Source organism: Nothobranchius furzeri, chromosome 1, assembly GCF_043380555.1.
Source record: "Nothobranchius furzeri strain GRZ-AD chromosome 1, NfurGRZ-RIMD1, whole genome shotgun sequence".
In the NCBI taxonomy this organism is placed as follows: domain Eukaryota; kingdom Metazoa; phylum Chordata; class Actinopteri; order Cyprinodontiformes; family Nothobranchiidae; genus Nothobranchius; species Nothobranchius furzeri.
Window position 1 is genome coordinate 93,458,086 of NC_091741.1, and position 25,862 is coordinate 93,483,947.

Here is a 25,862-nt window from a genome sequence, read left to right on the forward strand (position 1 = left end):
TGTACTACACAACAGTTGGTTTTATAGATTTTGTTTAGCTAAATAGACAACTGAGAGGTGAAATATTGCTTTTATAACTAGTGACTATTAAACCAACATATCAGCACCATGGACAGCGATCCTGACTTGGTTTGTTCCAGAAACGTTTGTCTATAGATGTTTTACTTCCACACTTTCTGTTTAAAATGTTTTCATTTCGACCCATAAAACTGATAATTTAAAAATATTTTAAAAAGCTTTACTTTTGAGAAGAAAAAATACACTAAAACATGCCAAAGTATCCTTCTCTTCAGGAGTCACCACAGCAAATCATCAGTCTCCATTTAGTTCAATCATCGACATCCTCTCCCCTTCACACTGACTAACTTCATGTCTTTTTTCACTTCATCCATTAATCTCCTTCTTGGACGTTCTCTCGGCTTACTGCCTGCTGACTCCAACCGCAGCATCGTCTCACTCAATGACCATCTCTCCTCTGGACATGTCTGGACATCTCAATCTGAGTTCTCTGACTTCACCTCTAATGGGCTGTCCCTCTGATAAGTCTGATCATATCCATCCTCTTCATTTCCAAAGTAAACCTTAACATCTTGAGTGCTCCAACCTCCATTTCTGTCTCCTCATGGGTGTCTCTAAATCATACAATATGGCTGTTCTTGGGCACCTTTCCTTTTTTACTTGCCCCTTTACCACACATCACACCAGAAACGTTTTCATTAAATTCCAACTTCCTTGCAGACTCTGTTGCTTTGGACCATTACCATAAGTACCTACATTCATCCAGCTTTTTAAATAATAATGTCTGTAAAATCCCAGTTCCACTTTTGCCCCTATACAGATGCATTCTGTCTTGCTATCAAACACAATGTGTCAAATATTGTATAAAACCCATGAAAACGCTAGTTCTTTAATTTTCTTCCTTTAATCACAGAAACAATCTGTTGCAATCTGTGGTTTGAAACTAATACGATTATACAACAAGTTTAAAATGAAGAAGCAAAACTTAAATAAATAAATACAACCTTCATTTTGTAACCAAGCAATATATTCGTTTGCAAAGCATGCCTTACCTCATCAGAAGTGTTCCTCCTGTCAGGCAGCACCAGAGTGTTTGCGTGACTTCCAGGTACTATAGTAGATCCTACACTCATCCTGGGTCCTACTAACATGTAGCGTTTGTCTCCAGATCTGTACTGGATGCTGTGACACAGTGTCCCATCATAATTAGCCTCTTGGAGATATTTAGAAGTATATTGTGTGGACTTGGAGCACTGCATTGCAATCAGCACGATGATGCTGATGAGGAACAGAACCGACACTGAGCCCAAAGTGATCATCAGGTAAAAAGTCACATCAGTCTCCTCATCATCTTTGGCTGAACTCTTCACATCAGAAGCTGCAAAAGCCTCTTTGGGCTCCACCACTTTGACAATGACAGTAGCTGTTGCTGACAGTGAAACGTTGCCATTGTCTTTGACCAGGATGAGCAGTTTATGCTCAGCCTCGTCTGTCTCTGTGAATGAGCGAAGTGTTCTGATCTGTCCTGTGTAGCGGTCCAAACCAAACAGACTGTGGTCAGTCACTTCCTGCAGCGAGAACAGCAGCCAGCCATTATATCCTATGTCAGCATCATAGGCTCTGACTTTAGTCACCAAGTGTCCTGCGTTCACGTTGCGGGGAACCTCCTCCACACCTTCAGCAGAACCGTTGGAGCTGACTGGATACAGGATGACTGGAGCGTTGTCATTCTGATCCAGAATGAACACGTTCACTGTCACGTTGCTGCTCAGGGACGGACTTCCAGAGTCTGAGGCCACAACTTGGAACTGGAACGTTTTCACAGTTTCAAAGTCAAAACTTCTCAGAGTCACAATGTCTCCAGTTTCTGAGTTTATGTTTAGAAATGAAGTTAATTTACTGTGTTCATCTCTGTCTCTGACAATATGATAAGAGATGACTGCATTATCTCCTTCATCACCATCAGAGGCTTTCACAGAAAACACTGAGGCCCCTGGGTTGTTGCCCTCAGTGATATAGAAAGTATATGGACTCAGTGTAAACTCTGGACTGTTGTCATTCACATCAGACACAAAAACACGTATTGTCTTTTCAGATGATAAAGGTGGCTGACCTGCATCTTTTGCAGTTATTGTCAAATCATAATGAGACTGTTTCTCTCTGTCTAAAGGAGATTTTGTCACTAAAGAAAACATTTTATCTTGTAAGGATGGAGATAAAACAAAAGGAACATCCTCCTTGATTGAACAAATAACTTTTCCATTAAGACCAGAGTCCAGATCACTCACACTAATCAGAGCAACGGTAGATCCTGGTCGAGAATCTTCAGGTACTGAGCTGGAAAAGGAAGTCACCTCAATCTCAGGTGCATTATCGTTAACATCAATTATTCTAATATTTACACTTTTTTGTGTTGAAAGAGGGGCAACACCTTTATCTGAAGCTTGAATCTCTATTTCATATTTATCCTTTGCTTCAAAGTCAATGTTACCTTTCACAGTTATTTCGCCAGTGGATGGATTAATGTCAAACAGCTTCAGTAACTTTTGATTAACAATACTGCTAAAGGAGTAGACCACATCTCCATTCTGACCCTGATCTGAATCAGTTGCATTCACCTGCACCACAACTGTGCCTAAAGGGGCATTTTCATCCAGCTTTACTGAATAATCTGCCTTAGAGAAAACAGGGGCATTGTCGTTTATGTCAAGAACATTCACTATAATATTCATGTCTCCTGATTTTGGAGGTTTCCCTCCATCCACCGCTGTCAGAACCAAAGAGTGGCTTCTGGCTGCTTCTCTGTCCAAAGCTTTCTGCACAACTAAAATCGGTACTTTGCCATCCTCTCCTTTGTCTTTTACTTCCAAACGAAAGTGATCACTGATAGTAAGTTTATAATGCTGAATAGAGAACGGACCCACGTCTGGATCACGTGCCGGTGGGAGCGGAATGCGCACTCCGGGCAATGCCGATTCAAAAATCTCCAACGTTTTCTCTTGATCTCGAAAACTTGGAGAATGATCATTAATATCCAGCACCTCTACAGCTACATAGTGGACCTCCAGCGGGTTTTCTAACACGGTTTTGACGTTTATTAAGCACGGCGTGCTTTCCTCGCACAACTCCTCTCTGTCGATTGTTCTGCTTACATAAAGAACGCCATCATTCTGATTAACAAGGAAAAGAGGATCCGTGCCGCTGGACACAATCCTGTACTTCCGTTCCTTCAGTGTGTTTTTATCTAATCCCAAATCCTTTGCAATATCCCCGACCACAGTTCCTTCCTGAACCTCTTCGGGCACTGAATACCGCATCTGCGCGGCTGAAGCGTGAAACAAAAGCGCAGCGATCACACACCCCAGAAGAAAAAATCCCGTCAGCCTTTCTGCTCCGGTTCGTCTTTGTTCCATGGTTAAACAAAACAGATCCACGAATCCAGCACGGAATCAACAAATATACCACAAAGAAGAAAGTCAGACTTCACCAAATGTGAACGTAATCATCATCCGTTGGTGGAAGCAAACGGAGCGCATCGACGAGCGGCGGAGACAGCAGTGGCACGGAGAGAAAAGCATCCCCGTTAAACTCTAATATTGGCTCTTTTTCTTATCTACTGACACCTCGCGATGCGCATTAAAACTGCAGGACTAAAAGCCAGCAAAGGTGAATAAAATAACAATAAATACATATTAGACCATAGCTTCAACGAGTGGCAACATTATTAAAATATATTTATGTATATAGGCAATCAAATCAGTGACTTATTATGAACATCTGAAGATGTCACATGTTAACAACGCTTTGGAACTTCATTTTCTGCTTAAAACACAAATTAATTTTCTGAAAAAAAAAAGAGCCCAGAAATCATACAGCTGGAAAGGCCAATTTAACAGTACTTTGCTTTTGTGAAAAATGTCGATAAATTGATAAAATAAATAAATAAAAACAAATTAAAAATGAAATAAAATAAAATAAAATTACATTAAATATAAAATCTAGTGAAACAGGTGGTGGGCAGCGTTTAGATGCTTTAGTTATATGAACAAAACCAGAAAAAGAAAGGGTAACAAACAAAGAAAAAAAATGAGTAAGAAAATATTTTTTGTTGAAATACAAAGATTCATGTTAGATACCAGCACCATGCACAGATAGTTAAATGATTTTGCGTATATATAAAGCCTTTGTCATAGGCCTAAATCTATGTGAGGTCATTAATCTTTTTAGAAGATAAATTATGAATAAATATTTTGAAATGTAAATGTCAATTGTAAAATGTTTTTAAATGATGAAAATAAATATACGAAAACCCAGTTTCCACTGATAGAACTGATATTCAAATGTACTGAAATGAACAAAGGGCTGTAATCTGATGACGACAATCAAGATTAACTTATTTTACTCAATTTAGCAGGGTAAATGAAAATTGAGGACATTTGTTTTTTTATTTTATTTTTATTTTTATCATAGTAGGAAAATATATATAAAAGCTCATCTTACCTCATCAGAAGTTTTCCTCCTGTCAGGCAGCACCAGAGTGTTTGCGTGACTTCCAGGTACTATAGTAGATCCTACACTCATCCTGGGTCCTACTAACATGTAGCGTTTGTCTCCAGATCTGTACTGGATGCTGTGACACAGGGTCCCATCATAATTAGCCTCTTGGAGATATTTAGAAGTATATTCTGTGGACTTGGAGCACTGCATTGCAATCAGCACGATGATGCTGATGAGGAACAGAACCGACACTGAGCCCAAAGTGATCATCAGGTAAAAAGTCACATCAGTCTCCCCATCATCTTTGGTTGAACTCTTCACATCAGAAGCTGCAAAAGCCTCTTTGGGCTCCACCACTTTGACAATGACAGTAGCTGTTGCTGACAGTGAAACGTTGCCATTGTCTTTGACCAGGATGAGCAGTTTATGCTCAGCCTCGTCTGTCTCTGTGAATGAGCGAAGTGTTCTGATCTGTCCTGTGTAGCGGTCCAAACCAAACAGACTGTGGTCAGTCACTTCCTGCAGTGAGAACAGCAGCCAGCCATTATATCCTATATCAGCATCATAGGCTCTGACTTTAGTCACCAAGTGTCCTGCGTTCACGTTGCGGGGAACCTCCTCCACACCTTCAGCAGAACCGTTGGAGCTGACTGGATACAGGATGACTGGAGCGTTGTCGTTCTGATCCAGAATGAACACATTCACTGTCACGTTGCTGCTCAGGGACGGACTTCCAGAGTCTGAGGCCACAACTTGGAACTTGAACGTTTTCAAAGTTTCAAAGTCAAAACTTTTTAGAGCCACAATGTCTCCAGTTTCTGAGTTTATGTTTAGAAATGAAGTTAATTTACTGCGTTCATCTCTGTCTCTGACAATATGATAAGAGATGACTGCATTATCTCCTTCATCACCATCAGAGGCTTTCACAGAAAACACTGAGGCCCCTGGGTTGTTGCCCTCAGTGATATAGAAAGTATATGGACTCAGTGTAAACTCTGGACTGTTGTCATTCACATCAGACACAACAACACGTATTGTCTTTTCAGATGATAATGGTGGCTGACCTGCATCTTTTGCAGTTATTGTCAAATCATAATGAGACTTTTTCTCTCTGTCTAAAGGAGATTTGGTGACAATTGAAAACATTTTATCTTGTAAAGATGGAGATAAACTAAAAGGAACTTCCTGATTTATCGAGCAAATAACTTTTCCATTAAGACCAGAGTCCAGATCATTTACACTGATCAGAGCAACAGTAGTTCCTGGTCTAGAATCTTCAGGGATGGAGCTAGAAAATGAGGTCACTTCAATCTCAGGAGCATTATCATTTATGTCAATTACTTTAATTTTAACGCTTTTTTCAGTTGTGAGAGGAGCGAAACCTCTGTCTGATGCTTGAATTTCTAACTCGTATTTATCTTTCTCCTCATAGTCTATAAAACCTTTGACTGAAAGTTCACCTGTAACTGGATTCATTTCAAACAGGTTTAGAATATATGGTTTATTAGTTTTGCTTAATGAGTAAACCACGTCTCCGTTTGTCCCTTCATCTAGATCTGTTGCATTCACTTTTGTGACTTTTGTTCCTGATCTGGGATTTTCATTCAGCATAATGGGGTAATTATCATCAGAAAAAACTGGTGCGTTATCATTAATGTCCAAAACGTTTATTATTATATTCATTGTACCGGTGTTTGGAGGTTTTCCACCATCTAAAGCTGTCAGAACCAATAAGTGGCTCCCTGCAGTCTCCCTGTCTAATGGTTTTTGAACAACCAATATAGGTATTTTACCGTCATCTTCTTTATCTTTAATTTCCAAACGAAAATGCTCGTTTTGGCTGAGTTTATATTGCTGCACAGAGAGATGACCGCTATCTGGGTCCCCTGCTGCTCGGAGCTGGAATCGCGCTCCAGGCAAGACGGACTCTGAAATCTCCAGCGTGGTTTCATTCTCCTGGAAGCTGGGAGAATGATCGTTAACATCCATCACCTCCACCCGGACGTAGTGGACCTCCAGTGGGTTTTCCAGCACGGTTTTTAGGTTAATTGAACACGCGCCGCTCTGCGCGCACACCTTTTCTCTGTCTATGTTTCTGCTCACGTAGAGGATTCCGTCATTCTGATTCACATGAAAAAGAGGGTCTGCGTCACTGGAAACAATCCGATACCTCCTGTCTCGTAGAGAGCTCTTATCTAATCCCAGATCCTTTGCTATGTTTCCCACCACAGTTCCTTCGTTCACCTCCTCTGAGATGGAGTACCTCAGCTGCGCAGAGGCGACGCTCCACAAAAGCAGCGCGACAACGGATCCAACCAGATATCCTCGCGCCCGTTTCGGCTCGCCTCGTCTTTGTTCCATATTCACCTCAGATTCATCAGTAATCCACCACACTGAGAAAAAAATCTTCAATTAAAGCAAGATCCAAGCATCAATTTTTAATTAAGCCATAACCAAAAGCGAGCAGAAACCGATCCTTTGGACAAAGCAGCCACAAAGACGAGACTCACCGAACCCCAGACAATAATAACGAAGTGGAACCACAGATCCACCCCGGCATATGTTTCAGAGTGAAATTGTATTTTACACTGCCACCATGCGTTTTTTTCCTTTTACTTCAGAAGCAAGTCTACGTGTTATTTAATGATAATGAATTTAAAATAATATTTAGATGAAGAAACTAATTCTTTATTTAGAAGTAGGACAACATTTAGTAGATGGAAGATATGACAGGCAGCACACGTTTTAAACATTTAGAACTAAAAAGTATGATGGCATGGTCCTAACATCATCATTAAGCAAAAAAGACACTGACAGAAAAGTTTTTGCCTGCTATGAAAACAATTAAAACGGTTTCAGCACCAAGGCTAGCGTTTGAGCAACTCCCTTCCTCAATCAAAAGTATTATTTCAGATTCATGATTATATAAATAGTGGAGTGCTCAGAAGACTGCAGCTAAGGATTTACTACATATAGTACATGATCAATAATATGTAATAGTACATATAAATATGAAATATCAATCTGATTGGTCTTTGAATATTTAATCAGAAGACTTTAGTATGACTTATTCAGGGAACACACACTTCAAACTAATTCAGAAAGAGTCAAGCATATATTTATAATAATTATTTTTATTCTCTTTTCCTAAACTTAATGATTGTACATGACAACGTATGAATTACATTATGCTTGTACAGATAACAGATGATGAATGGAATGACGGAATGAAAGCTAGATTTTTTTTAGCAAAATCTTATAAATATCTTAGAGAGATTGTGGAGTCTGGATGGTAAAATCACATTTTTCTGTATGGTTTGATAAGCTAGAGATTTATTCATAAAACCATCTGACACAATTGTGCAGGGTTTACGCACCCATTGTGTGGCAGTTTGAATGAAAGTGAGGTTCACAGGACGTCGAGACCACAGGAAACTGAAGAGATGCAGTTCCTTTTTAGAATACAACAAACTTCATTTGTCCACCGTGGTGGAAACTTTTCTTTGGCTCTCAAGAAAAAAAGTCATTTTAATTTAGATTTTTAGTCCAGCCATGATGTGCAACCAGGGTCTGCAGGTTAGAAGGTCTATCTGAGGTATCGGGTGGCTCTTAAAAGAGTCATTTTGTTTAAAATCACTCAAAAGCATTGCAGAGGCTTTGACCTTGAGGTCAAAAGATAGGATGGTCTGAAAATGCTTGTTCAACCAATTGGCCTTATCGAGTGAATGGTGAAGACTGGGTGAACTAGGAAGTGTTTTCGCTTTCATTAACTTTTGTTTGTAAACTTAGACAAATTGGAATTTGACACGTTTACCCAAGGAAGGCGTTGCAGATTTGCAACGTTAAAACCTACCTACCTGGTTACTCCACAAACGTATTTCATGAGCATTTTTAAATTCAGAAGTACCCCTGAGACACTTAGTTGGTCGTCATTTTTAACAAAACTTATTTTGAGCCTGAGAGGGTGAAGAGGGCATTAACAAAGACCTCAGAAAGTCACTCCTTCACAGATATTGAGAGGTCAACTCTTTGTGTGAAGTGCAAATGTTATAACAGTTATGTGAAGTGAATGTTAAAACCTAAATATTAATCTCATGATGTGTGAGTATACTGACAGATTAACTTGTTAAACCAACAAATACTGATCTTGTGTAGTTTAAGATCTGAAATTAATCATTACAAGAAAAAATATTCATTTTAACACATCATTGATTGATGAACACATTATCCAAACACTTCAGGATTTAATAAAAGATGATTATATGACACTAATGTAATTATCAAGTTTTAAAAAGTCATTTATGATTCCAGGAAGATGCACTTTATTCAGAGTGAGTGCAAAAGTCTCGCCTCCCGCATGACTTTTGTTCTAGCCACGATAAGGTAGCTAGGAATTATAATATCTCCTTTATCCGATGACAAGGCCTTGTGCAGTGCTTTCATGTTTGGAGACCAGACAGATGGAGTGTTTGCGTCTGCAAATTAAAAAGTTAATTTCTGGTCACGTTGAGGAACATACTTGACCTTTACGTTACAAAACAAATCATGCTCAGCAAAATTGGTCTAAATCTCCAAGAATGCAGCAATTCTAAGTAAATCAGACAGAATGGTAAAGACAAAGTAAAAACAATGTGATTTAAGAAGGCATATTAAAGTATTTATTCCAACAAGCTGCCACGCACTCACATTTGAAAATATATTTCTTATGGGAATTAGTGAGAGTAGAAAATCAGTAAAAAGTACTACAATTTTACTCTGTTTAACAAGTTAATATTTAAAGCAATAAACATGCAACCAAAATTAGTTTGAGCTCAAAGAAAAACAGTTGTGGTTAAATACAAGATTGAATTTTGTAAATATTGATTGAACCTTTACCATTCCATCAACAAATAATCCGAGTCTGCATTTCACCTAAAGGATTTATATATCCCCAAAATATGTCATGTTGTGGCAGAAGGAGGTCGTACCCAAAATGCAGAAACCCAGAACGACTCGAGGCAGGAGAGAGGTTGTAAGAAAAAAAGTCCTTTTATTAAGGAGGGTAAGCAAAATCTAAAAGGCACGAAGAACCTGAGAAACTAGAGGGGGACAAAAACAATGCTGACAACATCAATGGACAGACAACACAGAGAGACAGGCATATATATATATATATATATATATATATATATATATATATATATATATATATATATATATATATATATATATATATATATATGTATATGTATATATATATATGTATATATATATATATATGTATATATATATATATATATATATATATATATATATATATATATATATATATATATATATATATATATACATATATACAGACGCTGGGTGATAGGAGACGAGGGGCAGGTGTGTGGGAATTGGGCACAGGCGAAAACAATGACTTAAGGAGAGGCAGAAATAGCAGGGGAGAAAACCAAATCTAATCCTGAAAACCAAAGCTACTGAAATAACCAAGCTAAACTAAAAACATAGAAGAATCAAAGACACAGGGCGAACTAAAAAGAAAAGAAATCGTCTAAGTGGGGAAAGGAAACACACACACTAAAGGAGACAGGAGAACTGAAAAACTAAACCAAAAGGTGGGGAGAATGGAGAACATGGGGGGAACCAGGAGGGCACTGGGGACAAAAGGGGCACAGAACATGACAAAATAATGCAATTTGTTTTCATGTCAAATGAACAATTGGTTCATTTCCATGAGCATAGCAGATCACATTCTCTCTGATCTGACCTATGATTCAGAACAAATGTTTAGATTTTCACAGAATTTTTAACAACACAGATCTGTCTTTGAAAAACATAAATTTTGATGCAACAACTGTTGATGATGTTACAACCCAGGCCCTGGGACTAAATATAAAATGGAGGCTGGCGGAACACTGTTTTGGAGTTTTACATTTTTTTTTTTACAAATACTTTTCAAATTCCTCACTGAATCAGTAGTGATAACTGCAGGAGCCCCAAAGCCATTCTCGTAAAGTGTTTTTTGCAGTGATCAGGAGTGAGACGCTGAAAATCCTTCTTTTATCCTTGAGTCGCTCAATGTGTTTAAAAGCTGCACAAAGACAGGCCAGTGATGCAGAGGGGTTTAACACTTTCCCTCTTTAAAATGTTACCTTTAGAACCTTACCCGGATCAAGCAAGACAAATGGTCCAGAGTTATTAAAGCACAACCACCAGATAACTGATGATGCACACCATGGTAAAATGTCATCAGAACTCAAAAGGTCATAAAACAGTGGACTCAAACGGCACTGAGATACGAACGTAAATGCTCAAAAACCTGAGAGCTACACTCACTACTTGTGTAATTCTGCACCACACAAAGTCCCTGCTTTCACACAACCAGCAATAATAAAAATGAATCTACCACAAAGTGAGCCAACCACATTGCAGCACAGCAGAAACAGCAGAAACACTCACCTAAACCATTTTCTAATTCATGGCCTGAACGAACTGAACATTGGACACGTCTGCACAAATTAAAACAAAACAATATCTTCAGATAGACAGGCCTGCACTAAACAACAGCAGCGGTCCCTATAGAGCATAAAGCTCATTAGACAAGAACAAACTAGACTCTTCACACGTCAAAGACAAAAGCTGGTACAAAGTAAATAACAAGACAGACATAAAACTCAGCCCTAAACTCAAGAATCAATGTCTTCCAAAGGTTCAACGGATCATGTATGCGACACCAAGCATGGGAACGCAATAGAGATTAGAAAACATTTGTTTAGGAACCAATAGAAAGAAAGCAGGCTTCTAAATAAATGTAATTCTGATATAGTGATGTACTTTTTAAATCAAGTAAATGCCTTACCTCATCAGAAGTGTTCCTCCTGTCTGGCAGCACCAGAGTGTTTGCGTGACTTCCAGGTACTATAGTAGATCCTACACTCATCCTGGGTCCTACTAACATGTAGCGTTTGTCTCCAGATCTGTACTGGATGCTGTGACACAGTGTCCCATCATAATTAGCCTCTTGGAGATATTTAGAAGTATATTCTGTGGACTTGGAGCACTGCATTGCAATCAGCACGATGATGCTGATGAGGAACAGAACCGACACTGAGCCCAAAGTGATCATCAGGTAAAAAGTCACATCAGTCTCCTCATCATATTTGGCTGAACTCTTCACATCAGAAGCTGCAAAAGCCTCTTTGGGCTCCACCACTTTGACAATGACAGTAGCTGTTGCTGACAGTGAAACGTTGCCATTGTCTTTGACCAGGATGAGCAGTTTATGCTCAGCCTCGTCTGTCTCTGTGAATGAGCGAAGTGTTCTGATCTGTCCTGTGTAGCGGTCCAAACCAAACAGACTGTGGTCAGTCACTTCCTGCAGTGAGAACAGCAGCCAGCCATTATATCCTATATCAGCATCATAGGCTCTGACTTTAGTCACCAAGTGTCCTGCGTTCACGTTGCGGGGAACCTCCTCCACACCTTCAGCAGAACCGTTGGAGCTGACTGGATACAGGATGACTGGAGCGTTGTCGTTCTGATCCAGAATGAACACGTTCACTGTCACGTTGCTGCTCAGGGACAGACTTCCAGAGTCTGAGGCCACAACTTGGAACTGGAACGTTTTCACAGTTTCAAAGTCAAAACTTCTCAGAGCTGTTATTTGTCCATTTTCTGAGTTTATGTTTAGAAATGAAGTTAATTTACTGTGTTCGTCTCTGTCTCTGACAATATGATAAGAGATGACTGCATTATCTCCTTCATCACCATCAGAGGCTTTCACAGAAAACACTGAGGCCCCTGGGTTGTTGCCCTCAGTGATATAGAAAGTATATGGACTCAGTGTAAACTCTGGACTGTTGTCATTCACATCAGACACAACAACACGTATTGTCTTTTCAGATGATAATGGTGGCTGACCTGCATCTTTTGCAGTTATTGTCAAATCATAATGAGACTGTTTCTCTCTGTCTAAAGGAGATTTGGTGACAATTGAAAACATTTTATCTTGTAAGGATGGAGATAAAACAAAAGGAACATCCTGATTTATCGAACAAACAACTTTTCCATTATGACCAGAGTCCAGATCGTTTACACTGATCAGAGCAACAGTAGTTCCTGGTCTGGAATCTTCAGGGATGGAGCTAGAAAATGAGGTCACTTCAATCTCAGGAGCATTATCATTTACGTCAACTATTTTAATTCTTACACTTTTTTCTGCTGTCAGAGGAGCGATGCCTTTATCTGAGGCATGGATTACTATTTGATATTTATCTTTCTCCTCATAGTCTATAAAACCTTTGACTGAAAGTTCACCTGTAACTGGATTCATTTCAAACAGGTTTAGAATATATGGTTTATTAGTTTTGCTTAATGAGTAAACCACGTCTCCGTTTGTCCCTTCATCTAGATCTGTTGCATTCACTTGTGTGACTTTTGTTCCTGATCTGGGATTTTCATTCAGCATAATGGGGTAATTATCATCAGAAAAAACTGGTGCGTTATCATTAATGTCCAAAACGTTTATTATTATATTCATTGTACCGGTTTTTGGAGGTTTTCCACCATCTAAAGCTGTCAGAACCAATAAGTGGCTCCCTGCTGTCTCCCTGTCTAACGGTTTTTGAACAACCAGTATAGGTGTATTACCGTCATCTTCTTCTTTATCTTTAATTTCCAAACGAAAATGCTCGTTTTGGCTGAGTTTATATTGCTGCACAGAGAGATGACCGCTATCTGGGTCCCCTGCTGCTCGGAGCTGGAATCGCGCTCCAGGCAAGACGGACTCTGAAATCTCCAGCGTGGTTTCATTCTCCTGGAAGCTGGGAGAATGATCGTTAACATCCATCACCTCCACCCGGACGTAGTGGACCTCCAGTGGGTTTTCCAGCACGGTTTTTAGGTTAATTGAACACGCGCCGCTCTGCGCGCACACCTTTTCTCTGTCTATCTTTCTGCTCACGTAGAGGATTCCGTCATTCTGATTCACATGAAAAAGAGGGTCTGCGTCACTGGAAACAATCCGATACCTCCTGTCTCGTAGAGAGCTCTTATCTAATCCCAGATCCTTTGCTATGTTTCCCACCACAGTTCCTTCGTTCACCTCCTCTGAGATGGAGTACCTCAGCTGCGCAGAGGCGACGCTCCACAAAAGCAGCGCGACAACGGATCCAACCAGATATCCTCGCGCCCGTTTCGGCTCACCTCGTCTTTGTCCCATATTCACCTCAGATTCATCAGTAATCCACCACACAGAGAAAAAAAATCTTCAATTAAAGCAAGATCCAAGCATCAATTTTTAATTAAGCCATAACCAAAAGCGAGCAGAAACCGATCCTTTGGACAGAGCAGCCACAAAGACGAGACTCACCGAACCCCAGACAATAATAACGAGGTGGAACCACAGATCCACCCCGGCAGATTTTTCAGAGTGAAATTGTATTTTACACTGCCACCATGCGTTTTATACCTTTACTTCAGAAACACGTCTACATGTTATTTAATGCTTATGAATTTAAAATAATATTTAGATGAAGAAACGAATTCTTTTTTTTTAAGTCGGACAACATTTAACTATTGTAGATGGAAGATGTGACATGCAGGCAGCACACGTTTTGAACATTTCAAACTAAACAGTATGATGGCATGGTTCTAACATCATCATTAAGTAAAAACAACACTAAGAAAAATGTTTGCCTGCTACCTAAAAAAATGTCAAGAGGTTTCAGCACCAAGGCTAGTGTTTGAACCCTTGTCATCAGTCACAAGTTACCTCAGATTCATCATTATAAAATATTCAAATAATGGAGTGCTCAGACAAATCATACTTAGCAAAACAATTAAACTACATCTATTCCATAAAGGCATCAATCCCAAAGAAATCAGACATAATGGTAAAGATAGAGTTAAAAAACAGTAATGTGATACAAGGAGCCACAATAACATAATGATTCCAACAAGATGCTCATTCACATAAAAACGTAATCATTGAAAATAGAACATTGGTAAATAAGTACTAGATTGTTTCCCTATGCAACAAGTTTGTATCTAGTTCATTTTAAGTAATAAACATTCAACCAAAACAATTTTCAGCTCCACAAAAAAAGATAAAACTATTATGGCAAAGTACAACATAAAAAGACAACTATTGATTGAACCTTTATCATTTCATCAACAACAAATCTGAGTCTTTATTTTAAATTATTAATATGTCCCCGTTGTAATGTTGTTTTCATATCAGATGAACAATTGGTTCATTTGCATGAGCAAAGCAGATCCCGTTATCTTTGATCTGAACTATGATACAAAGCAAATGTTGAGGTTTTCACAGAATCTTTACTAACACAAATCTGTCCGAAAAACACACAATTTGATGCAACAGCTGTTCATGACATGCCAACCCAGGCCCTGGGACAAAACACTATATATATATATATATATATATATATATATATATATATATATATATATATATATATATAAAACAACATACTTTAAATTCCTCACTGAATCAGGGATAATTGCAGGAGCCCCAAAGCCACTCTCATAAAGTGTCCCCAGCAATGTTCAGGAGAGAGTTGTTGAGACTCCTCTTAGCAGGATTTTAATCTTCAGCCACTCAGTATGTTTGAAAGCTTCACAAAGACAGGCCAGTGATGCAGAAGGGTTTAACACCTTCCCGTTTTAAAATAATTGTAAATTACCAGGATCAATCTGAAGAATAGGTCCAAAGTTATTACGACACAACCACCAGATAACTGATGATGCACACCATGGTAAAGTGTCATCACAACTCAAAGGGCCACAACAACAGTGGATTCAAACAGCACTGAGTTACTACCCTCAATGCACCAAAACCTGAGAGCTACTACTTGTGTAATTCTGCACCACACAAAGTCCCTGCTTTCACACAACCAGCAATATTAAAAATGAATCTACCACAAAGTGAGCCAACCACATTGCAGCACAGCAGAAATATCAGAAACGCTCACCTCAACCATTTTCTAATTCATTAACTGAACGAACTGAGCATTGGACACGTCTGCACAAATGAAAACAAAACAATATCTTCAGATAGACAGGCCTGAACTAAACAGCAGCAACAGTCCCTATAGAGCATAAAGCTCATTAGAGAAGAACAAACTAGACTCTTAACAAGTCAATGACAAAAGCTGGTGAAAAGTCAATAACATGACAGGCTGCAAAATTCAAATCTCAGCTCTAAATTCAAGAATCGCTGTGTTCCAAAGGCTCAACAGATCACGCATGCTCAAGGGAACACAATAAAGATTGGAAAACATTTTGGAATTTAGAAAACAAAAGAAAGAAAGCAGGTTTCTAAATAAATGTAATTCTGACATAATGATGCATTTTTTAAATCAAGTAAATGCCTTACCTCCTCAGAAGTGTTCCTCCTGTCAGGCAGCACCAGAGTGTTTGCGTGACTTCCAGGTACTATAGTAGATCCTACACTCATCCTGGGTCCTACTAACATGTAGCGTTTGTCTCCAGATCTGTACTGGATGCTGTGACACAGTGTCCCATCATAATTAGCCTCTTGGAGATATTTAGAAGTATATTCTGTGGACTTGGAGCACTGCATTGCAATCAGCACGATGATGCTGATGAGGAACAGAACCGACACTGAGCCCAAAGTGATCATCAGGTAAAAAGTCACATCAGTCTCCTCATCATCTTTGGCTGAACTCTTCACATCAGAAGCTGCAAAAGCCTCTTTGGGCTCCACCACTTTGACAATGACAGTAGCTGTTGCTGACAGTGAAACGTTGCCATTGTCTTTGACCAGGATGAGCAGTTTATGCTCAGCCTCGTCTGTCTCTGTGAATGAGCGAAGTGTTCTGATCTGTCCTGTGTAGCGGTCCAAACCAAACAGACTGTGGTCAGTCACTTCCTGCAGTGAGAACAGCAGCCAGCCATTATATCCTATATCAGCATCATAGGCTCTGACTTTAGTCACCAAGTGTCCTGCGTTCACGTTGCGGGGAACCTCCTCCACACCTTCAGCAGAACCGTTCGAGCTGACTGGATACAGGATGACTGGAGCGTTGTCGTTCTGATCCAGAATGAACACGTTCACTGTCACGTTGCTGCTCAGGGACGGACTTCCAGAGTCTGAGGCCACAACTTGGAACTGGAACGTTTTCACAGTTTCAAAGTCAAAACTTCTCAGAGCCACAATGTCGCCGGTTTCTGAGTTTATGTTTAGAAATGAAGTTAATTTACTGTGTTCGTCTCTGTCTCTGACAATATGATAAGAGATGACTGCATTATCTCCTTCATCACCATCAGAGGCTTTCACAGAAAACACTGAGGCCCCTGGGTTGTTGCCCTCAGTGATATAGAAAGTATATGGACTCAGTGTAAACTCTGGACTGTTGTCATTCACATCAGACACAACAACACGTATTGTCTTTTCAGATGATAATGGTGGCTGACCTGCATCTTTTGCAGTTATTGTCAAATCATAATGAGACTGTTTCTCTCTGTCTAAAGGAGATTTGGTGACAAGTGAAAACGACTTGTCCTTCAATGCAGGGGATAAACTAAAAGGAACATCTTCTTTAATATTACAGATCACTTTTCCATTAAGACCAGAGTCAAGATCATTCACGCTAATTAGAGCAACAGTAGTTCCTGGTCTACAATCTTCAGGAATGGAGCTTGAAAATGAGGTCACTTCGATTTCAGGTGTGTTGTCATTTACATCAACTATTTTAATAATCACACTTTTTTCTGCTGTAAGTGGAGCAAGACCTTTATCAGATGCTTGAATTTCAATTTCGTATCTTTCCCTTTTCTCATAGTTTATCTGACCTTTAACAGTTATTTCACCTGTTGCTGAATTTATGTTGAATAACTTTAATGTATTTTTATGTACATTTTGGCTAAATGAGTAAACCACATCTCCATTTGGACCTTCATCTAAATCACTTGCATTCAACTGAATGACTAGTGTTCCTGCAGAAGCATTTTCATAAAGTGTTACCTCATAATTATCATCAGAGAAAACGGGTGCGTTATCGTTAATGTCTACAACTTTAATTATGATGTTCATATTTCCAGATTTGGGCGGTTTACCTCCATCCACGGCTGATAGGATCAAAGAATGACTTTTTGTTGTTTCTCTGTCTAAAGATTTTTGAACAACAAGTATTGGTATTTTTCCGTCCTCCCCTTTATCTTTAACTTCCAAACGGAAGTGATCGTTTGGGCTAAGTTTATATTGCTGAACAGAGAAATGCCCGCTGTCTGGATCGCCTGCAGCTTTAAGCTGAAATCGCGCTCCGGGCAACACGGACTCTGAAATCTCCAGCATGTCGTTTTCCTCCGAGAAAGCAGGTGAATGGTCATTTACGTCCAATACTTCCACTTCGACATAATGAACCTCTAACGGGTTCTCCAACACAGTTTTTATATTTATCACACAGCGACTCTGCTCACAAACCTCCTCCCTGTCAATGTTCCGGATCACGTTCAGGGTTCCGTCATTTGGATTTAAATTGAAGAGCGGATCCACATCACTGGATACAATCCGGTATTTCCTGTCTTTCAAAATATTTTTGTCTAGTCCCAAATCCCTTGCTATGTTTCCCACCACAGTTCCTTCGCTGACCTCCTCGGAGATCGAATATCTTAATTGCGCGTCAGCGCCGCTCCACAGAAGCAAAACGAGCAGGAATCCGATTGCGCGTTCCAACATCATCCGCTGCTCGAATCCGCTTTGTTCCATCTCTAGTTCTAAAATCTGCAACAATCCATAAAAACTGCAACATCCACACCTTAAAAACGTTTCCTGATCACCACAAACACGGAGGGATATCTGTTTATGTTTCTGTAAGGAGGTTTTGTAGCAGATCCGTGTTCACAAAGAGCATGAAGAAAAAAACCAGGCTGCGCCAGCACTGAAATCCTGATGAAAGGAAGAGGTGGAACCACAGCGACTAATATATGCTCACGTGATGCTGACTTTTAGCATGGCACTGACACCCCGCGACCAAATACCCTGCTGCAAAACAAGAAAAGATGTTCTAACAAAATATTGAGTTTTAGCTGAACGTTGAGATGGAGCATAAATATGTCTCAAATTGTTCTGGAAAAATGTCAAGCTATGCTTCACGTTAGATTAAAAAACAGTAATAGTAACGATTGTATTTTGACTTTGGAGATACAATAAAATAAATAGAAATGATAAAGAGCAAGCTACTGGGAAAATATATACCAATCAGCAATACGGTACATACACAAGTATAATTGCAAATTATGACATGCGTAACATTTATTTATTTATTTATTTATTTCCAAGGGAACAAGATCTTTGTTCAACAGAAACTGGAAACTTGAATAGTAATTATTACTTTACTAGCCTCTTTTTCACAAGCTCTGGCATGAGTTATCCGCAGGTGAAGAACAGAGCAAGATGTATGTAACACATGACAAGACAAAGCAAATACGAAAGTTTTACTTCGCCTTTACAAAGGAGAGACAGAGAGAGAGAGAGAGAGAGAGAGAGAGAGAGAGAGAGAGAGAGAGAGAGAGAGAGAGAGAGAGAGAGAGAGAGAGAGAGAGAGAGAGAGAGAGAGAGAGAGAGAGAGAGAGAGAGAGAGAGAGAGAGAGAGAGAGAGAGAGAGAGAGAGAGAGAGAGAGAAGTTGTTTAAAACGTGCCAACACGAATAATAATAATAATAATAATAATAATAATAATAATAAAAGTTATTATTATTATAGTATATTATTAGTATTATTATTATTATTATTAGTAGTAGTAGTAGTAGTAGTAGTAGTAGTAGTATCAGTATCAGTATTAGTGTTAGCATTAGTATTAGTATTATGATATAATTTATTGGCTGTTCTGAAAATCAAACGTCAGCATCGTTGTTTGTTTTGGGGGATTTCCTATTCAATGTTCAAATCCAATTTAAAATATTTGTGTCTAACTTTTAAAAAGTGAGAAAATAGAAAACCTTAAATAGGTAAAAAAATATTGTCCAAAAAATGCATCAAATGTAAGCAGGTGCATCAGATGTTTCCACTGACCAAAGCAGAAACAAAGAGTATGCTTGGGGAAAACAAATATTTTGCTAATATAATGAAATGAAAAAAAGAAAGCCATATTCTCTCTTACCTCATCAGAAGTGTTCCTCCTGTCAGGCAGCACCAGAGTGTTTGCGTGACTTCCAGGTACTATAGTAGATCCTACACTCATCCTGGGTCCTACTAACATGTAGCGTTTGTCTCCAGATCTGTACTGGATGCTGTGACACAGGGTCCCATCATAATTAGCCTCTTGGAGATATTTAGAAGTATATTCTGTGGACTTGGAGCACTGCATTGCAATCAGCACGATGATGCTGATGAGGAACAGAACCGACACTGAGCCCAAAGTGATCATCAGGTAAAAAGTCACATCAGTCTCCTCATCATCTTTGGCTGAACTCTTCACATCAGAAGCTGCAAAAGCCTCTTTGGGCTCCACCACTTTGACAATGACAGTAGCTGTTGCTGACAGTGAAACGTTGCCATTGTCTTTGACCAGGATGAGCAGTTTATGCTCAGCCTCGTCTGTCTCTGTGAATGAGCGAAGTGTTCTGATCTGTCCTGTGTAGCGGTCCAAACCAAACAGACTGTGGTCAGTCACTTCCTGCAGTGAGAACAGCAGCCAGCCATTATATCCTATATCAGCATCATAGGCTCTGACTTTAGTCACCAAGTGTCCTGCGTTCACGTTGCGGGGAACCTCCTCCACACCTTCAGCAGAACCGTTGGAGCTGACTGGATACAGGATGACTGGAGCGTTGTCGTTCTGATCCAGAATGAACACGTTCACTGTCACGTTGCTGCTCAGGGACGGACTTCCAGAGTCTGAGGCCACAACTTGGAACTGGAACGTTTTCACAGTTTCAAAGTCAAAACTTCTCAGAGCCACAATGTCTCCAGTTTCTGAATTAATGTTTAGAAACGACATCATTTTGTTCTTTTCATTCACATCTCTTGAAATAATATATGAAATGAGAGCATTATCCCCATCATCATGATCATGAGCCTTCACTGAAAACAGTGAGGCCCCAGGACTGTTATTCTCGGTAACATAAAACATGTGAGGGTTTGTTAAAAACTCTGGGGAGTGATCATTTACGTCTGATATCAAAACTTTAATGCTTTTTTCCGTTAGAAATGAGGGCTCGCCACCGTCTCTTGCAGTAATAGAAATGTCATATCGAGATTGGACTTCTCTGTCCAGCTGTGACTTCGTTACAACAGCATACATGTTTTCTTGTAATGACGGAGAAAGACTAAAAGGTGCGTCTTCTTTAATCATACACATCACTTTACCGTTCATTCCAGAGTCTAAATCACTGACACTAATTAATGCCACTGTTGTTCCTATTTGTGAGTCTTCTTTTATTGAGCTAGAAAATGACGTCACCTCTATCTCAGGAGAATTATCGTTCATATCAATTATATTTATTAAAACACTCTTGTAGCTTGTGAGAGGAGCTGTTCCTTTGTCTGAAGCTTTAATGTCTATTTCATAGCTTTTACTTTCTTCGAAGTCTATTTGACCTGTTACTTTAATTTCACCTGTGCTTTCATCAATACTAAAAAGCTCCAGCAGTTTCACATCCACTTCATTACCAAATGAATATATTATTTCTCCATTTTTACCCTGGTCCAAATCTGTTGCATTCACCTGTATCACTACAGTACCAACGGGGACGTTTTCATTAACATTTGCTGAGTAAATGTCTTTAGTGAAAACCGGGAAATTGTCATTAACATCAAGCACGTCCACAATAATTTCTATCTCTCCGGTCCTCGCCGGTTTGCCACCATCCAGTGCGGTCAAACGCAGCTTGTGCTGCCCAGCTGTTTCTTTGTCTAGCTGCTTCTGCATAACTAAAAACGGCACTTTCCGATCCTCACCGCGATCCTTGACTTCCACTCTGAAATGGTCGTTTTGGCTGAGTCTATATTGCTGAATGGAGAACTGGCCTACATCTGGGTCACGCGCGGCCTGCAGCTGGAATCTCGCTCCCGGTAGAGCCGACTCATAAATTTCAAGCCGCTTTTCTTTCTCTGGAAAAACAGGCGAGTGGTCGTTTATATCAAGGATTTCAACTGCCACGTAGTGAATTTCTAGCGGGTTTTCTAGCACGGTTTTCAGGTTTATTACGCACGAGCCGCTCCGCTCGCACACCTCCTCTCGATCAATTCTCTTTTTCAGATACAGCACGCCGTCGTTTGGATTTACCTCAAATAGTGGTTCGGTTGAGCTTGCAACAATGCGATATCCTCTGTCCTTCAGAGCACCTTTATCCAGACCTAAATCTTTAGCTACGTTCCCAACAAAGGTTCCTTCTTTTACCTCCTCGGAAATGGAATATTTGAGCTGCGCAAAAGCCCCGCTCCATGATAGATGTAAAGCAAATGAAAACACAAACAATAGATGCTGCTCCCTCCTTGATCTGCCTCCTCTTTGTTCCATGACAGAACCACAACAAAGAACAGTCCGTGGAAAAGTGATGGTCTAATATCCAATCCGTGGTCCCGAACAATGTGTGAGATACTTATGTGTAAAAGCCTAATCAGATGCCTTGCAGTCAGTCCCGATCAAACACACGACTTGCTGTTTTATTTAAGGAAAAAAAATCTAGTCCAGCATGGGAGAGAAAGTGCTGCAAGGTGCACGGAAACACTGAACGTCACTGACACCAAGCGTTTGAGTCGTGTCTCACTGATTCTATGAAAACTATAGCATAAATGCAGCTATTTTCAGTAATACTGGAAGTAAATAATATTAAGTAACTGACATCAATAACCTATGATGAGATGATGAAGAATTTAGTCTGAAGCAACACTACATGTTGATACAGAATGTGGTAATGTCAGATTACTTACTTTTATTCCACCAGAAAAATATTACCGGCAAGCAAAAAGCTGATAACAGTCGTTTTAAGATACTATTCACGTCAGCTAAAAGAGCATAGGTAATTGAAAAGGCAGAATTGTATGTGAAAGACTGGAGGGATTATAATGCCATCACAATGTATTTTAACTAACGTAAAGTATTTACAAGTTTTTCAAAAGTAAAAAGATTCAAACAGCAAAATAAAAGTTAGTGTTCAATTCAGACATGTAGGTGTTTATTTCTGATTTGCAGAAAGTTAATTTAATTTACCAACCTATTTATTTTAAAGAAAATGAGCATTAATTTAAACTGAAACTAATTAAATCAACACTAAAATGTAATAATGTCTACAAACTACGTTTGCAACTCTCCTAGAATTGAAATGACACGGCATCTTTGAGTGTGTACATTCAAAATGTGTGACCAAAATAGGCAGTGAAAAACTTTTCAGGATGATGCTTCAAATATTAAAAGAGGTAGTCATCTTACCTCCTCAGAAGTGTTCCTCCTGTCAGGCAGCACCAGAGTGTTTGCGTGACTTCCAGGTACTATAGTAGATCCTACACTCATCCTGGGTCCTACTAACATGTAGCGTTTGTCTCCAGATCTGTACTGGATGCTGTGACACAGTGTCCCATCATAATTAGCCTCTTGGAGATATTTAGAAGTATATTCTGTGGACTTGGAGCACTGCATTGCAATCAGCACGATGATGCTGATGAGGAACAGAACCGACACTGAGCCCAAAGTGATCATCAGGTAAAAAGTCACATCAGTCTCCTCATCATCTTTGGCTGAACTCTTCACATCAGAAGCTGCAAAAGCCTCTTTGGGCTCCACCACTTTGACAATGACAGTAGCTGTTGCTGACAGTGAAACGTTGCCATTGTCTTTGACCAGGATGAGCAGTTTATGCTCAGCCTCGTCTGTCTCTGTGAATGAGCGAAGTGTTCTGATCTGTCCTGTGTAGCGGTCCAAACCAAACAGACTGTGGTCAGTCACTTCCTGCAGTGAGAACAGCAGCCAGCCATTATATCCTATGTCAGCATCATAGGCTCTGACTTTAGTCACCAAGTGTCCTGCGTTCACGTTGCGGGGAACCTCCTCCACACCTTCAGCAGAACCGTTGGAGCTGACTGGATACAGGATGACTGGAGCGTTGTCGTTCTGATCCAGAATGAACACAATCACTGTCACGTTGCTGCTCAGGGACGGACTTCCAGAGTCTGAGGCCACAACTTGGAACTGGAACGTTTTCACAGTTTCAAAGTCAAAACTTCTCAGAGCCGCAATGTCTCCAGTTTCTGAATTCACATTTAAGAAAGAAGTGAGCATATTTGCTCCTTCTCTGTTCCTCATGAGAAAATAAGAAATAAGAGCATTGCTGCCTTCATCCTGATCCTGGGCTGTCACTGAGAAAAGCCTCTCTCCAGGGGTGTTATTCTCAGTTATATAGAAAGTATATGGGCTCTGTGTAAACTCTGGGCTGTTGTCGTTAACATCAGACACAACAATGGGAATAATCTTCTCTGATGATAAACATGGCTCTCCTCCATCTTTAGCAGTAATCAGCACATTATACTGGGATTGCTGCTCTCTGTTTAAAATATTTTTAGTTACTAAAGAATAGACGTTGTGTTGTAAAGATGGCGTGAGCAGAAAGGGGAGGTCCTGGTTTATGTAACATGTCACTTTTCCATTCAGACCAGAGTCAGAGTCTTTTACACTAATCAATGCCACTGTTGTTCCTGGCTTTGAATCTTCTGGAAGGTCTTTTGAAAAAGAGGTCACTTCCATTTCTGGTGCATTATCATTTAAATCAATAATATTAATTATTATTGTTTTGTCAGTTTTCAGTGTGGCTGCACCTTTGTCAGACGCCTGAACATCAATTTCATATCTGCTGCTCTCCTCATAATCGATTGGTCCTGCCACAACAATGACTCCAGTGGTGGGATTTAAATCAAAACGTGTATGTGCCCGTACATCTACGTCATTCCCAAATGAATACACAACCTGTCCATTTGAGCCTTCATCTAAATCGGTGGCATTAACTTGGATGACAGTAGTACCAACAGCAGAGTTTTCACTTAAATGAGCAACATAAGACTCCTCACTAAAAACCGGTGGGTTATCATTAACATCTGAAACATTAACAATTATTGTCATGTTTCCAGATCTCGGAGGTTTCCCTCCATCTACTGCCGTCAGAAGCAGCGAGTGGGTTTTTACTGATTCTCTGTCAAGGGGCTTTTCAAGAACCAAACTGGGTGTTTTACGGTCCTCTCCCCGATCTTTCACCTCTAAACGAAAAAAATCATTTGAACTTAACTTATATTGATGGACTGATAATAAACCACTGTCAGCATCGCGCGCTGCTTGTAACTGAAACCTCGATCCAGGCAAAGCTGATTCAAAAACCTCTAGATTAATTTTCTTCTCCGGGAAGCTCGGTGCGTGATCGTTAACATCCAAAATCTCTACGGTGACGTGATGGATCTCCAGCGGGTTTTGTAACACCGTTTTCAAATCAACAGCACAAACCTTGCTGCGGTCGCACATTTCCTCTCGGTCAATTCTTCGGTTCACATATAAAACACCATCATCTGGACTGACGCTGAACGGAGGCTCATTCGAGCCGTAGACAATGCGGACCCCCCTCTCCTTCAGCGCATTCTTATCAAGACCTAAATCCTTAGCGATGTTTCCAACCGCTGTTCCTTCTTGAACCTCCTCAGAGATTGAATAACGAAACTGTCCAGAAGCATAACTGCAACACCAAAATAATAATAAAGAAAAGAGCATTCCTTCAATCCGACCTCTTCTTTCAGCCTGTCGTCTTTGTTCCATGGCGTGACGACAAAAACTAATCTTCATAGTTGTAATATTAAACACCCTATAAAATATCAATCCAGGTTAATTCCAAAAAAATCCGACATTTTAGCCATCCAATCATTTACCAAAAGGTTCCTTTTATGAGTAAAAATGTGAAATGCGCCCGAGATCACATCGAGGCGTCTCCTCTTTATGACTGGAGAGGAGAGGATGGGTCTGCGAATATTACAAACACCCCCAGAGTCAACATTTGTTATTATACTGACACCAAGTGTCCTGGAACCATACTCTTAAGCTATATTTGAAATTTGATGCAAATAAAAAATATATACAACACTTTTTTTTCGTACTAAATAAATATGTGATTGTATTTAGATAGCATATTCGATCTGCAATCAAATATAAAAACAAATCTAAACGCAGTACCATTTATTTACCCAAACAACGTCAGAAAACGTAACGTATAAGCAGAACCAACAGAGAAATTAAAGTTAAATTTGACTAAACACACCTGCAAAAGCGATAAGCACCATGGACAGCAACAAATTCCAACCTTGCGTTTTTTTTTTCAAACACGAACTACGTGAAACTGAAGCAGAAA

General features: G+C 39.7%; 4 protein-coding genes across 6 annotated transcripts in view; all 4 read right to left on the reverse strand.

The window, feature by feature from the left end:
• The window catches only part of LOC107395889 (protocadherin 2 alpha c), a 171,913-nt gene extending 153,227 nt beyond the window's left edge, over positions 1 to 18,686 (reverse strand). The window contains exon 1 of one of the 3 annotated variants that reach the window (XM_070551817.1): positions 15,896 to 18,686. In XM_070551817.1, coding sequence (XP_070407918.1) covers positions 15,896 to 18,250 — 2,355 coding nt within the window. In that variant the 5' untranslated portion in view covers positions 18,251 to 18,686. Of the gene's footprint in view, positions 1 to 4,518; positions 9,606 to 11,359; positions 14,896 to 15,895 lie in introns of those variants that run through there. The other 2 variants (XM_070551812.1, XM_070551814.1) reach the window with 2 other exon arrangements.
• LOC107376506 (protocadherin alpha-8) lies at positions 180 to 4,482 on the reverse strand. The gene has a single exon (XM_070551834.1). It carries the CDS (start codon positions 3,429 to 3,431, stop codon positions 984 to 986), a length of 2,448 nt encoding a protein of 815 aa, XP_070407935.1. The 5' UTR covers positions 3,432 to 4,482; the 3' UTR covers positions 180 to 983.
• A 621-nt stretch (positions 18,687 to 19,307) lies between the features above and the next one.
• Positions 19,308 to 22,003, reverse strand: LOC129160145 (protocadherin alpha-8). Its single transcript, XM_070553492.1, has one exon. The coding sequence runs from the start codon at positions 22,001 to 22,003 to the stop codon at positions 19,451 to 19,453; it is 2,553 nt and encodes an 850-aa protein (XP_070409593.1). The 3' UTR covers positions 19,308 to 19,450.
• On the reverse strand, positions 22,000 to 25,831 carry LOC129162856 (protocadherin alpha-3). Its single transcript, XM_054739080.2, has one exon. It carries the CDS (start codon positions 25,301 to 25,303, stop codon positions 22,907 to 22,909), a length of 2,397 nt encoding a protein of 798 aa, XP_054595055.2. The 5' UTR covers positions 25,304 to 25,831; the 3' UTR covers positions 22,000 to 22,906.
• Positions 25,832 to 25,862: the final 31 nt, after the last annotated feature.

Excerpts from the sequence above, each read along its gene's own strand:
- LOC129162856 (XM_054739080.2), bottom strand. The coding sequence starts at position 25,303 with ATGAAGATTAGTTTTTGTCGTCACGCCATGGAACAAAGACGACAGGCT.
- LOC107376506 (XM_070551834.1), bottom strand. The coding sequence starts at position 3,431 with ATGGAACAAAGACGAACCGGAGCAGAAAGGCTGACGGGATTTTTTCTT.
- LOC129160145 (XM_070553492.1), bottom strand. The coding sequence starts at position 22,003 with ATGGAACAAAGAGGAGGCAGATCAAGGAGGGAGCAGCATCTATTGTTT.